Source organism: Schistocerca serialis, chromosome 2, assembly GCF_023864345.2.
Source record: "Schistocerca serialis cubense isolate TAMUIC-IGC-003099 chromosome 2, iqSchSeri2.2, whole genome shotgun sequence".
NCBI classification, from domain to species: domain Eukaryota; kingdom Metazoa; phylum Arthropoda; class Insecta; order Orthoptera; family Acrididae; genus Schistocerca; species Schistocerca serialis.
In genome coordinates, this window is record NC_064639.1 from 496,793,121 (window position 1) to 496,811,305 (window position 18,185).

Here is an 18,185-nt window from a genome sequence, read left to right on the forward strand (position 1 = left end):
TTGAGAGGAATGTCGTTACACGTATTGCCAAATGCATTGAGGTTGACGGACGTAATATTGAGCATTTATTGCATTAAAGTGTTATTTACAGGTAATCACGCTGCAACAGCATGCGTTCTCAGAAATGATAAGTTCACAAAGGTACATGTATCACATTGGAACCACCGAAATAAAATGTTCAAAAGTACCTACGTTCTGTATTTTAATTTAAAAAACCTACCTGTTACCAACTGTTCGGCCAAAATTGTGAGCCATATGTTTGTGACTATTACAGCGCCATCTATCACAAAGCAAAAAATGTGGTCCAACTAAAACATTCATATTTCTTTACGTACTACACGAATATACAGGGTGATTCAAAAAGAATACCACAACTTTAGGAATTTAAAACTCTGCAACGACAAAAGGCAGAGCTAAGCACTATCTGTCGGCGAATTAAGGGAGCTATAAAGTTTCATTTAGTTGTACATTTGTTCGCCATTTCAGCCAATATAATTTTTGGTCCCTTTTTCTTCGAAGGTGCTACTGTAACTGGACTACAGTATCTGGAGATGTTAGAGAATTGGCTGTTCCCTCAGCTCGAACAAGAAGTACAACAATTCATATTTCAGCAGGATGGAGCGCCACCACATTGGCACTTATCTGTCCGTAACTACCTGAACGTCAACTACCCGAGGCGACGGATCGGCCGCCAGGCAGCCCGTGACAGAGCACTTCATCACTGGCCTCCAAGAAGCCCTGATCTTACCCCCTGCGATTTTTTCTTATGGGGGTATGTTAAGGATATGGTGTTTCGGCCATCTCTCCCAGCCACCATTGATGATTTGAAACGAGAAATAACAGCAGCTATCCAAACTGTTACGCCTGATATGCTACAGAGAGTGTGGAACGAGTTGGAGTATCGGGTTGATATTGCTCGTGTGTCTGGAGGGGGCCATATTGAACATCTCTGAACTTGTTTTTGAGTGAAAAAAAACCTTTTTAAATACTCTTTGTAATGAGTATAACAGAAGGTTATATTATGTTTCTTTCATTAAATACACATTTTTAAAGTTGTGGTATTCTTTTTGAAACACCCTGTATAATAAAAAGTGGGGGTTCCTATTTTAAAAAACACAATTGATATCCGTTTGACGTATGGCAACGACATCTAGCGGGCCAACCACAGCGCCATCTGGTTTCCCCCTTCAAGCTAGACAAGTTTCGTTCTTTGTAGTTTTTTCGTTGGACGCTTATTTCGTGAGATATTTAGCCCGGTCACGATCAATGGACCAGCATTTATACGTGTATATCCCGCTGTCCAAAAATTAAGTACCGTAACTTATTAATTACTCGGTGGAAATGAATGAAAGTACGGGAGTACGTTGCCAGCGGTCTCCCAATCATGCAGAGAAAGCTAGACCTCACGTTCATTGAGGTCAGCGTCACTATAGTGCCAAATGGGACTGGCTCCGCAACACGAGGCGGTTGAAGAAACGGGAAAAGACAGTGTGTGTCAATCAACGAGCAGTTACGGATCACTTTGATGGTAGTCTTCGTTACAACGTGGCTCGGAGCAACATTCGGTTGATTTGACACGGGGAAGAATCATCGGGAAACGGCAAGGAGAGGAGGTGGTCGACTACCTTCAGCTACAGCAGCAGATACCGCTATATTGCGCAACAGACAAGAAGGGACCTACGCCAAACAGCTGTCGCAATTGCCAAAAACATTTAACATGAGTGCAAGGCACTCAGTCTGACGGCCCACAGTGGTGGAGAGGGGGCGGGGGGTAGTTTCTTTGCTCGACAACCAGTAAATTGTGTTCCGTTGACACACGTACATCGGTGGCAGCGTTTGCGATGGTGCCACGAGCATAGGGGCTGGATGAACGAGGACGGGGCTAGCGTGCTCTTCTCGGATGAGAGCAATTCGTTGTGAATGGTGTTTTTGGACGTACCCCACTGGCGAGATGTGCCATTAACATTGTCGAAGATGGTCCAGATGTTATGGTGTGGGAGACATAATGTTGCAGGGGCGTACTGACCTCAAAATCTTTGAACACGGTACATTCACCGGTCAACATTATTGTGACACTGTACTACTTCCCCATGCGCGTCTTTTCAGGATAGGATGCAGGCCTGACTTAAATTTTTAAGGATAACAGTGCGCGAGTGCATCGAACAGAGTAGGTAAACAATCACTGTAATGAGGGAGATGATATTCGGATACTTAGAGAGCGTAGTCGGCGAATGGACTGGCCTGCCCTTTCCAGCTATTTAAGTCCCATGGAGCACATGTGGGATGCGTTGAGCAGATTATTCTAGCAGATCGACAAGCAAAACGACTACCCATCACTTGTCAACGACGCTGTTGGAGGAATGGGACTCCCTACCATATTAAGTCCTTACCAAACTTGTGGCCACCTAAGGACCACATTGCAGAGCATACACTGCCATCCGTGATCACATCCTACCAAGAACCGTGTTCCGCCGTTTGTGATGTCCAGGGAACTATATCACGGATCGCGGTGACTTCAGTATAATTATTGTTTTTGAATAAAAGTGTCATTTCTGTTCGTCTCATTTCTTTTTTCCTCCAGCCACCTTCGGTACAACATTGTAGCAGTTCTTCCTATTGTAAGCGGATTGTCTTATAACTGGCTTGGTTGCGGAGCACCTTTGCGACCGGCCGCGTTTTTTGCAGTCGAGCACGGGACACGGAGCTGTTAAGTTGTGCTGTCGGTAGCGCTACATGTAAAAGGCATTGTTATGGAAGTTTAAATTTTGCTCCAAGTGCTATTACAGTGAAATAATGAGATATGGAAGTGGACTCAGTGAAAAGCGCGCAAAGAAGTAATTAAATATGAGCAGTGCCGTCAATAGTGCTTTTGAGAGTATCCACCCGTTTGCGTGTCGTACCTTATACCAGTCATCCGCGCCGTGTTCGGCCTCCTGCAATGAACTAATGTGAATCAGTAAAAATAGTTACCACAAAGGAGTGCAATCAAGTCCCAGTGTCTTGCAGCGAGCGTGAGAACGTGCGTTCGGTCATCGCGTTTGCGCATAATCAACAATCAACCGCGCCGCGACGGTTACGCGCACGCTCGTACAAGTGAGAGCAGAGAACTGAAAATTTAACTTTATTATTACTAGTGTCAAGGGGGACTGGTACCAGATATCTGTGTAAGCGTGACGAGCGTAAGAACTTTCGTTCGATCATTCGGCTTCCGCATCATCAACAATCACCCGTGCCGTGTTCGGTAACGCGTATGCTCGTCCAACTGATATGTTAATTGGCATACACACTTATGACTTAGAACGTAAACAGTGCAACCTGCAATTTTCTTACAGTAGTGTTGTGTTTGATGTTGGGTGGCTTCCCTAACCTGCTTGCATATTTAGATACATAATATCAGGCAAGCCAGCAGCAGTGTGGAGCAAAACAATACGACGGCCGCGGGAGTACCAGGTACGTGGAGTGGACAGGGCGCACGGTCAAGAAGTGGCAAGTGAGAAACAGGTTAAGGGATCCCCGCCATTAGTACCCCCTGGCGTGTTACACTGTGGAAGGTGTGGAGGGAAATCGGCTGTGACCTTTCAAAGGAACCGACATCGCATTTTCCTAATCGATTCAGCGAAAACCTGTAAGAGCAGAACGGGGATTTGAACGGTCGTCGTCCCGAATGTAAGTTTAGTGCGCAAGCCACTGCGTCACCGTGCTCTGTTCCGCATGCATGTATGTTGTTAAATAGGCCACAGTACGGAATTGTCTGGAAGCCTTCTGGAAATACCGCGTCAACCGTACGCCGCTGTCTGCTGCCCACATGCACGAAGAGAGCAGGCTAGCTGTAACACGATCGGTGCTTGTGGAAACCATGTTGATTCCTACACACGTTCGCTCTCCAGAAATGTCATCATACGTGGGCACAATCTGTGTTCGGCAATTATACAAGAAATCGACGTCGGTGATAAGGGAATGTTATTCGGCCTTTTATCAGCCACGTGGCACATTTCTTTGTTCTAGCGACCCTCAATTCTGCAATGTTAGTCATTTGTGTATTGACGTGTGTTTTACCTGTAATTTGAAATTAATTTCATTTACGTGTATTGTTTTTGCAAATGTTTTGCAAAGGTCAGAGTATCATTCCATCTACATTACTTGCTTGCTAATATTCACGTTTGAAAGGTGGCTTTAATTTGTGTCGTTCATTTCGCAGATTATTCTGCATGTTTGATGTAAATAAACACACATAATGGTTAATTAGTCTTATTAGGTGGATTAGAAGGAGAGACAGGTGATAATTAAACACATGTCTGAAATAATACAGGCTTTGGTAATGATACTATTTAGTTGCATGCTGTAGGTGTAAGCAAAGTAAATTTGCCAGTGGAGGCGAGGAGTGGTCGGGCACAGCCGGGGAGGCGAAGGCTGGCGAGCGCCGGAAGAGCATTGTGCAGGGGCCGGGGGTCCCAGGGGATGGGGCCACTGACCGGCAAGCATCAAAAAGAACACCGCCGGGTGCCAGGTGAGAGAGAGAGAGGGGAAATTTCGAGCAGACAGAGAGCGTCCAACGTGCGCGCTGGCGCCGCCCGGTCGCGCGCTGTTTTAGTGGCAAGTGGGCTGAGCTCTGATTGGGCAGTTCATAAGAAAGTGCAGGAAACGCTGAGGGTCAACGCCCGCTGTTTGAACAGAGAAATTTTTGGATAGGTGGAGAAATTGTATCACTCCGCGAGGGAGATGTGGGAGGCCTTTGCAGCGTCGGTATTGGACGATTAGAGATTGGCGGCAAGATTGTCGCAAGAGCATCGGGCAGAGCGAGGCAGGAGAGCGTCTTGTACCGTGAAAGCGGACAGTCGCAAAGTTCGGTAGCTCTGAGATAGGGACTTAGGTTCTGAATACTGTGCTGTGTATGATCCAGAGTCTGCAGCAACAGTAGGACATCAGCGTCCATGGTAAGCATTGCATTGACTACTAGTATAATTGCAGTTGCTTCCGCCTTATAGGCTGGCAGTCACCATTGAACGTAGTCAACCAGTGCACAGAGCTATCATACTGGTATTGCACGTTAGTACAAGACACACTGGGCTGCACCTTAAAGGTTGTTGAGCCAGTCTTGAAAGCGTTGCATACCATTTAGAGGAAATGTAGCGCTTGTGGTATTTGCAGTTTCTGAGTTGTTTATTCTGCTCAAGATATTTGAGAGACTTATCTTAATTCAGAGACTTCACAGCTGTAGTCGTCGTCCCAATAGTATCGACGGAGCCAGCACGCTGGTAGACGGTATTGTAAAACTTGCAGCAACAGCAGTAAAGTTCAGAAATAGTTGTTGGATCGTGTTCTTGCCATCCACTGAGCATCTGTGCAGTTTTGCTTACGATTCGTTATTGGTTATTTGTCTTTTTGCATGTTGTTTGGTTTGTTTCTTGGTGGTGGTGTCCGAAGTACGTATTATTTCAGACACAAAAGAGCTTATAGGAACGCAGTCAGATCGCATTTACCATTCGCTTATACAGGGGCATAATTAAATCTATCTTTGCATCAACTTAACATTAAGAGCTGAGAGCCAATCTTACCAGTGTAGTATATCTAAGAACAGTGTGCAATTTGTTTAATTTGTTTTCATTCAAGATTTGTTCAATATGATCTAATTTCTATCGTGAGATAATTTACAATAAATACAAGTTATTTACAATATCGCTTTTGATTCAGCAGTAGTGGTAGTTAGCCGTCACTGTCACATTAATATATTTTATTCATGTTCAATATCGGCCACTACCCCAATGTGAAGTCTTCCACGTTGACGAGGGTTCATAGAGCGGGGGAAAGCGTTTTATCTTTGTAATGAATAACTTACGTGTCTTTTGATTCGGCTGGAGGCGCTTGCGATGGTAAGGCTACTGAAGTCGTATTTACAGCCTGTAGCTGTATGGGAGGCGTCCACATCACGTAGGACGTCGTCGTGTTGATCGTTGAGGCCGAGCTCGATGTTTCGACGCGGTCGCGCCCTGGCGTAGGTATCGCGTTGTGAGAACCAGGCCCACCTTCCTGGACCACTGGAGCCGACTGGCGTCTGGGCGTCTCAGCTGCCGTAGGTGGGCTAGTCGGAGCGGGCGAGATGGTCGGTCGGTGGGTCGACTGGTTGGTGGTGGCGGCCGCTGCCGTGGGCCTGACTTGGTCAGGGGAGGCGGTCGTGTCTGGCCGCGCGGCGGCCGCCTCAGTGGCGGCTTCCAGCAGCTGCGCTGGACTCGCCGCCGTTGCCGCCGCCAGCAGCAGCAACGCCAACAACCTGCAACACCGCGCCGTTCATAATTTTGGATAACGTTATTGGGAACAGCGATCTGCCAGTAAAGTAAAAGTAGCAAAAAACAGTCTCGATCCCACAGTCATCGATCAGAATTATGTTTGGTTTCGCCATCTAGTAGCAGGCGATCTTCAGATAATGCACCATCCGGATGACGATGATGATGCGTGTAACAGCGTCATCATCACCAGTCCGATGGTGCATTATCTAAAGACAGCCAACTACTAGACGCTGAAACCGTTCATAATCCTGACCAGCGACAGTGGACCGAGACTGTTTTTTGCTAGTTTTACGGGACCGTTCGTTTCAGAGTCTGAGAAAGTCGCAGAAAACAAAATAGCGGGACAGTGCCATAACTAGCGTACGTTCAGTCTGACGTCTCACTGCTGTTAATTCCTAACCAAAATAATAAACAGACGAATAAAAAGAAAAAACTCTAACCATTTACGGTAACTAGTGCCAAACGACAAACTTCAACTTTGCACGCTCCCCTTCTGCTTACCTCTTCCCCTTTTTTTGTTTAGCCCTTACTCCATCCTTTCCCCCATCCACCCTTATTAATCTCACATTTTCAATGCGTCAATGAAGCAAAACTATAGTGTACACTCTTTTAAATGAGTAGGTTCGTCATCATGTACGAGTGGACTTCAAACAGTAAGGTACACTTAACTGTGGCAGACAAAGTAACTTTTGTATAGACGTGCAGTGTCTGTTGTGTCGGACATGTCCGACAGAACATATGAGCAAGGACAGTTCTAGATAATTCCAGTGCGAGTGCGCCGTATTTTCTGAACCAATATGGGAGTTAACAAATGCTGTGAGCTGTGGAGCTTTCGCGTGACATGCTCAGAATTTGGGGCGGACAGTAGGCATGTTCGGATGGCCGAAACAGTTAAGACAACGCTATAGAGAAGAGGAGCATCCTCGTTTGAGTCCTGGAGCCATAACTTTTCTACCTTCACCATTAATTTATTTCAATGCATGTATGCGATTGAAGTCCTGATTTATATTTTATCGAATGCTGCACTACACTTCAAAGTGACACAGATACATGACACTACTCGTATTTTTCAACATCTCCTTCAAGTCTGTCTATGCAACGGTCGGAACATTCTAGTAATAGTTCAGTCCCTAGACAGGTCCCGGCGGAGGTTCGAGTCCTCCCTCGGGCATGGGTGCGTGTGTTTGTCTTAGGATAATTTAGGTTAATTAGTGTGTAAGCTTAGGGACTGATGACCTTAGCAGTTAAGTCCCATAAGATTTCACACACATTTGAACATTTTTTTAAGTACCTAGACAACAGAAATCCGCTCCTTGGCCACAGAGCCATTCGAGAACCGCTGTGTGAACGACCTCGTCGTTGGAAAATCTCTTTTCCTCCAGGCAGTCTTTCAACTTGCCGAGAAGATGAAAAACGCACGGTGCAGATCTGGAGTTTACGATGAAAATCATTTACGTCTGTGGGGCTCTGGTCACATTGTTTGCACCATTTCACTACGGTTATAAGCGACATTGCATTTATTCCATGTACCACCAGGATTTCGTGATGAACTGTATGTAGTTTAGACGCTTTCTCCACAAGAATCATACTGTCCTGCTTAATTCAACCTTGTATCACGTTTCCAGTTGCCGCACCATTTCCGTCACACACTGCGTTGCATCCGTTATCCGTGCTGCAGCAGAACTGTTTCCGCTAGAGAGAAATGTGCTTTCTTCTGACGATGAGTCACTGCTGCTGCAGAATGGTCTTAGCATGGGACGCCATGAGTAACTTACTTTCTGAAGATAGCACGTTGTACTCGCATTCGGGAGGACGAGGGTTCTAACACTCACCCTGATTTCAGTTCTCCGTGCTTTCCCTAAATCGCTTCAGGCAAATGCCGGGATGATTCCTTTGAAAGAGCATGGCCGACTTCCTTCCCCATCTTTCCCTAATATGATGGTACTGACGACCTCGTTGTTTGGTTTCCTCCCCCAAAATCAACCAACCAACCAACCAACTTTCTGAAGCACGTGTTTACACTAGCTACAGAGTGCGCGGCAACAATCCGCATGCTCTCTGTGGCCGGTCACACCTCTGGCCAGTGCAGCCAGCTTCCCTGTAAATAACTGCCGTTTTACGATCCAGAATTCTTTCCAGAAATCTACCCCGTCTACGACCTGCAGTGATTTCCTCTCGTAAATGAAAGTTCCGTCACCAACAGTTTCATATCCTATTTCGAATTCGTCTAACACCCACATCGCAATCCATTTTACCATCATTCCACAAGAATCACATCAAACTCCTGGTACCCACGTGACTTTTGTTGCCACACAGTCTATCTTCTCATCTAAATTTACCAGAAGCTGCTAATCAATCATTAAAATCCCACAGCTACTTGTTATTGCAACCCCTATCATAGTCTAAAAAATCACATCTTGATTTCCTCTTTGTAACGTATTTATTATTGTAAATAACAATGTAAATTAAAAAAAACATATGGCCACAAAGACGTCAATACGGCTATGACAGCTATGTGGAGGTAAGAAATGATTTATAAAAAGGAACTGAAGACGTACAAAGTAATTACTACTTTTGTCTTAGGAATGATAAAATAGCAGAGGCGCAGTTGTGACCTTGCATTTAGTAGTAGAAAGAAGCATACAGAATCTTTAATTTGGTAATGGAAGGAAGGGTGGCAGTGCTTCAAACAACTCATCAGACTGAAGCCCACAACAACAAGAAGGTAGCATTAGAAGCTGGAAATCTCGGAAAGAGAGGAGTTAAAATATCTGTAACCAGTCGCGTATGATCATTTCTGAAGCGCACATTACATATTGTTTAGTGAGCACTCTAACTGGGGAATCTACCGCGACGGAAATGCAGCCAGCCGCCATTCAAGTGACATGTAGAAAACAGCAGTGAAATTAATTGTCCGTCCTTCGTAAGTTGAGAAAATCCTAACACATTTTTTAAAGAGATGAGAGCGAACTCGTTGAGAGATTTGTTGTTTCCTTTCTGATTGTCATTATTGATACTGACGTGTGATTTTCGGTTTGTACTTCTGCGATACATACATTCGACTGGATCGATTTCAGGCATCAGTGCGCCTTTAGGTAAATAAAAATTTATCTGTGGTCAGAGATGCCACGCGTGGATAGCGGTTTTAAGCCCGCGCGGGCGACACACCACACCACGTCCTGAGGTGCCTGCCGCCAAGTCGGCCTCCCCGCCCCTCCGCTACGGCGAGGGGCGCGTGACGTGCCGCGTTGAAGCCGCCACTGACCAAGCGTTGGCCGACTTCCAAGCAGCCTTTGCGGCCGAAAGGGCCGCAATGAAAGAAGAACTCGTGGCTGTTCACCGACAGCTTCCACAGCTGCGTGAGGAGCTGCGGGCTCTAAAGAAGGCGCCGCCTGTCCCTGCTCCCGCCGCCCCTGTGAGGCGGCCATTGGGGGTAGACGCCGCCACCCAGACGTCCACCGACTCGCCCCCTGCAGCAATGCAGGCGGCGTCGCGCATGGATATCGATGTCGGGACGCCTGCGCTGTCTTCTCCTCTGGAGACAGACGCGGACGAAACATCTGGGGACGAGAGGCCGGCCGGTGTGGCCGTGCGGTTCTAAGTGCGTCAGTTTGGAACCGCGTGACCGCTACGGTCGCAGGTTCGAATCTTGCCTCGGGCATGGGCGTGTGTGATGTCCTTAGGTTAGTTAGGTTTAAGTAGTTCTAAGTTCTAGGGGACTGATGACCACAGATGTTAAGTCCCATAGTGCTCAGAGACATTTGAACCATTTTTTTGGGGGACGAGATAGCGACCGCTTCTTCGCAAGCTGAGGAAGTGGAAACCGACGAGGGGCTACCCCTCCCGCTCCCAGACGAGCGGAGTGTGCCCTTCCTGAAGAAGATAGTGGCGTCGCTGAAGGACGGGACATACCCTCACGGGGACAACCCGTACCCCTTCACGCCAGCACATGCGAAGCCACCCATCCCTCATCAACCCTGCGACCTGCGCCACACGCATTTCATGTTGCGCGAGGCAATGACGAGGAAAGAGCTGCAATTGCTGAATAGCCGTCCCATCTTCACCCCCTCGGACTTGGAGCACATCTACCAGGCCACAGAGAAGTGGGTGAAGGAAGAGTGGCGCACCGGCAGGCGTCAGCCTGCCCCAGAAGATCTTCCTGCCATCAACTACTTCGCTAATTTAAACATAGCGAAGTAGCCAGAAGCCAATTCCACCGAGAGGCCACACATACCAACAGCGCAGATAAAGGAGGAACAACAGCACTGCTGCTTAGCCTCCTCCACCACCGGATTTAGGCAGTCCGTGTTTTTTCGAGACGAGACGAGACATCTACATCTACATCTACATTTATACTCCGCAAGCCACCCAACGGTGTGTGGCGGAGGGCACTTTACGTGCCACTGTCATTACCTCCCTTTCCTGTTCCAGTCGCGTATGGTTCGCGGGAAGAACGACTGTCTGAAAGCCTCCGTGCGCGCTCTAATCTCTCTAATTTTACATTCGTGATCTCCTCTGGAGGTATAAGTAGGGGGAAGCAATATATTCGATACCTCATCCAGAAACGCACCCTCTCGAAACCTGGCGAGCAATCTACACCGCGATGCAGAGCGCCTCTCTTGCAGAGTCTGCCACTTGAGTTTATTAAACATCTCCGTAACGCTATCACGGTTACCAAATAACCCTGTGACGAAACGCGCCGCTCTTCTTTGGATCTTCTCTATCTCCTGCGTCAACCCGATCTGGTACGGATCCCACACTGATGAGCAATACTCAAGTATAGGTCGAACGAGTGTTTTGTAAGCCACCTCCTTTGTTGATGGACTACATTTTCTAAGCACTCTCCCAATGAATCTCAACCTGGTACCCGCCTTACCAACAATTAATTTTATATGATCATTCCACTTCAAATCGTTCCGCACGCATACTCCCAGATATTTTACAGAAGTAACTGCTACCAGTGTTTGTTCCGCTGTCATATAATCATACAATAAAGGATCCTTCTTTCTATGTACCTTCAGGTACTGGTGGTCTGGACGGCAGAGGGCGAAGTAAGCCGTGTAGCGAGAGTCGGGCGCGTGCTAGCTGTGTACTGGAAGCGCGGCAAGTGCCACGGCGCGGTGTCGAGTGAGTGATGGGTCAGCGGTCCGGAGGTTGCTGTGTAGTCGGCGGATGGCGGAATTAGTGGCTCGTACTCCTAGTAATTTTGGTGAGCGTCGGCTTTCAGTTTCAAATTTGCACTGAGTCATTCACCTTGGCTGGAACAGCAATTCGTCCGTGCAGGATCATCCTGTAACTTGAGCTGTTTTCGCTTATCAAATTCTCGGGAGCATTTTTCCTATTTCTTCTGGGATACATCACAATGGATGTTGCGCCGAAGAGCGGGTGGGGCTTATCATTGACTGTAATGTCACGAAATTGTACTCTGGCAGTGTTCTGCAAATTCCCATGTATGTGTGACTACTCGGACGCCTTTGTGTTCTAGACTTTCCAGAGTGTGCAAATCATGATGAACTATGTGCATGATATTCTAGAGAAGTGATGTCACCTTCAGGACACCTCGTGATTGTGCATACATGTGCTCAGATTCCACTCGCCGTTACTTGCATGTAAGGTGGTTAATTAATGTCTGTGACTACAAAGCTGTCAATCAGTCCCATCAAAGTTTAACTGTGTTGTTCCAAATTGCCTCATGTTCAAGAGACAGGGTGAACGTACAGTTGGTTGAGACTGAGAGTGATAATTTGTCGTTTACAGAGTTTGCTCTTAGCCTGGGACTGTAGCAAAGTGAGCCATGTACCGATCGATGTGTATGACACTGATGAAAGATTGATTTGTGTGTGGCTGCATTAGCGCATGCTATGGTTCTGTGAATTGTGATTAAATTTCTTATTGGTTTTCCAGTAACGTTGGTTTTATGACAGCCGGATTGGTTCAACTGGAGTTATGTCGTTCACATGTCTGTATCCCTACGGCCAGTTACGGCGCACTAACTTGAAACAGTTTCTGAACTTAAGCTTATTTGGTTTAGAAAAAAAAAAACACTGGATCATTTTAAAGTTTTAAAGTTGTCGGTTTTAATGTTTAAAGTAAAGGAAACTTGGACAATCTGGAACTTCAGTGATTATTCTAAATCTCTTGGATGATGGTAATTTTTTAATGGTTTTTGGTTAGAATGTTTAGGGGGAAGGAAATGTGGGGTAGGTAAGAATTTCAGTAATTATCTTTAAATATTTTCAATGGTGTTCAGTTTTTGTTAGAAGGTTATTGCTTCTAATGTTTTAAGAAAAGAGAAATTTGCGATGTTTAGAACTTCAGTCAACATTCTAAAAAATTTGCATGATTTTCATGTTTTAAAGAATATTGGTTTTAATGTTTTAAATAAAAGAACGTATGAATTTTCCGTGTAACTGTGAATGTTTGCATAAACTAAGTGAACAAATAAATGTTCTGCTACTGTGCTCAGCCTCTTATCACACCAGAACTATTGTGTTCTAGCTTGATCAGCTCCAAAGGTTACCTTCCCCTTCCGAATCCTTAAGAGAAAATCACAATTATCTTATAGGCTAAGTGAGGTTAATATGCCTTTGTCGTGTGAAGAGTATGTAAGAAGTTTAAAGCAATACAAAGGTCCCACTGGAAAGGTTTTATGTCACCTACGCATTTCCTTCTTCAGATCTGAGTAGTCATGACTCACATGAAACGGTTCTGAGCAACTGCCAGTGACTAGTGGATGTGTGATGCAGTGTTTGTGAGAGCAGACAGACACATAACTTACTACTCTTGAAAGGCACGACGGAGAACGTCCCGAGTTCGACGCACAGTTCTCCATCAACAGTGTCAATATCCACTGCTTAAAATAGCGCGAAAAGATTTTGATATTTAACTCATGATTGTACACAGCCTAGTGATTATAAAAACGGGGTGCTTAAAAAATTACTCCATATTTTGAGAGGTGTTAGTACGAACCAAAATAAGAAATAAAGTTCAGTAAACAAGCACTCTAAAATGCATATCGTAAGAGCAATGAGGACTTGTTCATCTTCACTACTGTGGAACATATCTCTTGTGCTGCAAAAGCTTTAGTATTACGAACGACGTACAGTATTCAATAAACAAATGAGGGCACATTCCTCTGTTATTGCTCATGGATAAGCAACTGTCAAGCCCGCGTCCTGTAGGACTATGTTGAAAAATGTCCAGAATGCAGGGTATCATGTGCAAAGATAAAACTACCGTGTAAAAGCATTTCACAGACTTACACGACTGAGACTGGTTCTGTTAGAACTACTATACGAAGGAAGGGGGTATTAAAAATCAGCGCATTTCAAGGTAAGAGGCAAAATAAAAGTGCCTCACAGTGGCCTATGGAGAGGAGAAACACAGAGAACGATTACAGCGAAATTGGAGGAAAAAGAAGGAATATAAAATAGTACTTTTTTATCAGAATATGAATCAAACTTCCTGGCAGATTAAAACTGTATCCGGGCCGAGACTCGAACTCGGGACCATTGCCTTTCGCGGGCAAGTGCTCTACCAACTGAGCTACCCAAGCAGGACTCACGCCCCGTCCTCACAGTTTTACTTCTGCCAGTACCTCGTCTCCTACCTTCCAAACTTTACAGAAGCTCTCCTGCGAACCTTGCAGAACTAGCACTCCTGGAAGAAAGGATACGCGGAGCCACAGCCTGGGGGATGTTTCCAGAATGAGGAGTAAAGTTTGGAAGGTAGGAGACGAGGTACTGGCAGAAGTAAAGCTGTGAGGAGGGGGCGTGAGTCGTGCTTGGGTAGCTCAGTTGGTAGAGCATTTGCCCGCGAAAGGCAATGGTCCCGAGTTCGAGTCTCGGTCCGGCACACAGTTTTAATCTGCCAGGAGGTTTCATATCAGCGCACCTCCTCTGCATAGTGAAAATCTCATTTAAGAATTTGAATGTATTGTTGCATGTTTGTGTGTTATAGGAGATTGCTTCCTGTCATGTGGTCCTTCACATCTAACTTTCATTGTTTGTTAAAGTTTACCTTTTTTGTATTGTAACAGGACAAGTGAGGGAGATTACTGAAATAGTTGACCTCGATATTAAAGAAGAAATTCCTTCTCAGGATTACAAGGAACTTGTAGAAATTTTAAATCAGCGTGCTTAGTCCCACATCCTAACTGCATACGTGACGATTTCGCTCAGTCCCGTGATAAGCATCAAGGATACTATGCTCGCTAAGGTGATAATTAACATGAGTATACATACAAGAAATAAATAGGGGGAAGGAGGGACGATGGTGAATTATCAAAATGTGTGAAAGCATTCGTAATGCAGACAGGGTTCCTGAACGTGACATATTCACGACAGAGAGAAAGAGTAAGTGCTGCAGTAACAATTAGGAAGTGTCCTCTCAATCCAAACTAGCCATCCTCATTAGTGTTTGCTACTCAATTTTCTGTGTCATTTATTTTTTATTTTGTTTTATTTATTTATTTATTTTTTGTGACAGCTGTTACGCGTGCTTCCGAGACAGTGCGAATGCTCTGTGACGCGACAAGAACAGAAAAACCTGGGGATCCTTGGGTCCCTAATGCAGACGCGTCCTTCTAGCCTGCACTGTTTTGTAGTGCGATTAGTGGTCCATTCGGGCTCTCTCGTAACGAGCCGCGGCTGTCCTGGTGACCGGATGTGACGTCACGTGGCGACACGGCACAAGTGCATTTGGGCGTTGAGCGGCGTGCCGCGAGCATGCGCAGTGTCGCATTATCCGGAACTGGCTTTCAATCTGTCATCTGGCCCACGTGCCGTCGTTGTATACAGCTCCTGCTGCCGGCCGGGCTCAGCTTGTTATTCGTACACTAGTACATTCCATGCGGGTCATTTTGTTGCCACCTGGCTGTTGACCACAGAGGCCCGCTCTTATCCAGAATTTTTTTCTGTCCATTTGCACGACTTCAATCTGTACAGCTACCAGCCAAAAATCCAAGTTGCCTCTGATTCGGATTTTTTTCTTTAAACTTTCTGTTTCTCGATAACAACACTTGCGCCACCCATCCTAGATTACTGCGTAAGTGTGTGGAGCCCGTACCAAACACGAGTAACAGAGGATACTGACCGTATACAAAGAAGGACAACAGGAATGATCACAGGTTTGTTTCACCCAAGGAAGAGTGACACGAAGATGTTGAAAGAACTGGACTGGCAGACGCAAATTTTCTCGTGAAAACGACTTCGAAAGTTTCTAGAAATAATGTTAAATGATGAATCTAGGAATATGTTGCAACACGCAAGCCCTCATATCTGTGCTAGCTGTACGATCTGCCACTGCTGCCCTTATAATTAGGACGATCCTGGCTGGCGTCTGTGCTACGTGGATGTCCAGAACCTTGTCTACGGGCGTGAGAATGTTCGCGTGACCACTGGTACCAGCATCGTTGCACGGCCATGGCAGCACGTCCAACTTGTATTGCAACTCTCCGGAAGGACCACCCCACCACTCGGAAGGCCACAATTTGACCCATTTCAGATTCTGTCAGTTGGCTGCAGGAACCACGAGTGCGTCTCCGTGGCTTGGTTGCCTGCTTACTTTGCACCACATCTAGCCTTCTGGTTGTGACCACTCCCCTACTAACATGCAGTCACAGACGGTGCTCTGGAAGCTGTGCACTACGTTAACTGTTGGCGACGATGTTGAAACCACTGTCAGTGTATCTACTATCCCCCAGGTAGCACATGCCGTCTTCGTACCAAAATAGACGTCGTCTTTCCAGCTGCACTAATTTCTTTCCGATAGTGTGTTAAAGCAAGGCAAGGGCATACCACTTCCAATATGAAAATATGTTGTATCGTCTAAACAAGAGACTTTCAAACCGCGGCCCGCAGGACGCTCGCTGCCAAAAGGAAGTATCAACGCGGCCGCAGAAGTGAGCATCTATCAAAGTATCGGTAAAAAAATGCGTAATATTCCGTTTATCTAAAATTATGATAAGCAGAATGTTTTCAATCTGAAACTCCCTTCACATGATCCTATTCTCTCTACTACTCATGTGTTATGTGCGGTCCAGAAATACTTGTCTTCTTCCAGTATGGGACAGGTAAGCCAAAAGATTGGGCACCCCTGGTCTAAACCATCCTGACGATTGATGAAGTTTATATTAAGCCACAAAATCCGAAAACTGAACTGCTCTCCTCGGTGAATGATAATGCCAACATTTGCGTTATCTGCAGCTGCTAACTACTTTGTAATGGTGTTACAAAACGTGCTACAATGTTCTGCTGCACCCATCGGAATGACTGCTTTCCAAATTCGAGAACGAAGTCATGTGAGGTTTCAGCTTAACTGCACATAAGAAAACGGTCGAAGTTTCTTCAAGTGGGGTTCGTTAAGTATGTGGTATCTTGGTTTTCAGTGAACTACCTATTGAGAATCCATATCAACAGTTTCACGAACATGAAAAGGCCTTGTAGGTCATCAAATGAGTTACTGTTGATCCGTTAGTTTATTGGTTTCATAGTCGATTGCACTGCTACAGTTAAATTAATATTGGGAGCCTATACAACAGTGATGAGAGTCTGTTAATTGTAGGATGGCAGAATGACATTGAAATGTCTGACTTTATATTGACCGAAGCAGCATTACCTCCATTACAGACAGCCGGCACTCGGAAATGATGGAACATCGGGCGAGGTAAAATTCTTTAAATCGTGTGCGAATTAACTCGGTAAACGTTTGTAGGCGCCGTCTTCCACAAAAAGTGTTGCAACTCTGCATATTAGCTGAAGACAAGTCCGTACTTTAGCGGAATAATGTGTAAAATACACACAAACACAAATAAGCACTCCTAATGTACTCGTTCGTGCCTAATAAAATCTTTCTCGTAATTTGGAGCTTGAATCTCTGTCTTATATCGCGAGCTGTCTTGGAATCTGACTGGCAACCTTCGCTGCATTTCAGTTTGCAAGCACTGGATTTCGCATTGCAGTCCGTGCCGGCCGTTTGCATCAATTTTATATTCACGGCTAGAAGGTAACGAAGTTTCACATAGGTTACTAAACGATCGATGCCTGTGAGTCAGACACCGACAACAAGGTTTCGATTGTCAGTATTACCAAGGAATATGCCAAGGTGGAAGGACTGGAAGGGCACTCATGCCCTTCTGGGAGCAGTTGAGAAATTATTCAAAGGAGAAGCAGTGGTTCCGGTTGCCAGAACAATTATTAACAGGCGAGAGAGGTATGCGCTGGTGAGATGGCCGCCATACTGGCGTTCAGTCAGTCGGCATTATCGCCCTGTCCCCCTAGTCAAATTGTGGACGTACTTTACGTTAGACGCTACTACACTGCCCAGCGACATTAATGTGACTACCTGTCAGAAGAGAGAATATAGACCTTCTGCAGAGCGTACCGCTGCGAGACGTGCAGGAAGAGAATCAGTGAGGTTCTGGAAGATATCGAAAGTGTGGTGTCACCGCCAGACACCACACTTGCTAGGTGGTAGTTCTAAATCGGCCGCGGTCCATTAGTACATGTCGGACCCGCGTGTCGCCACTGTCAGAGATCGCAGACCGAACGCCACCACAAGGCAGGTCTCGAGAGACTGACTAGCATTCGCCCAGTTGTACGGACGACGTAGCTAGCGACTACACTGACGAAGCCTCGCTCCTTTGCCGAGCAGATAGTTAGAATAGCCTTCAGCTAAGTCAATAGCTACGACCTAGCAAGGCGCCATTAGTAACATTGCATGTATCTAAAGAGTCTCACTTGTATCGCCACAATCTCCAGATGTACCAAAAGGATGGATTAAAGTTAAGTATTCCAGAAGCTACGTACTTTTCTTTATAGCCTTCATTACGTATCCTGTTTCAGATCTCACGCCCTCCTGCTTTAACTTAGCGCGTGCCTTTCGGCTTCCTCTCATTGTGTC

The 18,185-nt window shown here is 45.8% G+C and overlaps 1 protein-coding gene and 1 non-coding gene across 2 annotated transcripts in view; both read right to left on the minus strand.

The window, feature by feature from the left end:
* LOC126457434 (pH-sensitive chloride channel 2-like) overlaps positions 1-18,185 on the minus strand; it is a 276,278-nt gene that overhangs the window by 89,509 nt on the left and 168,584 nt on the right. The window contains exon 2 of the mRNA XM_050093705.1: positions 5,837-6,268. Within this exon, the coding sequence (XP_049949662.1) occupies positions 5,837-6,268 (432 nt within the window). The remainder of the gene's footprint in view (positions 1-5,836; positions 6,269-18,185) is intronic.
* On the minus strand, positions 13,766-13,839 carry Trnas-cga (transfer RNA serine (anticodon CGA)). Its single transcript has one exon. It is a non-coding gene; the product is annotated as a tRNA-Ser (tRNA).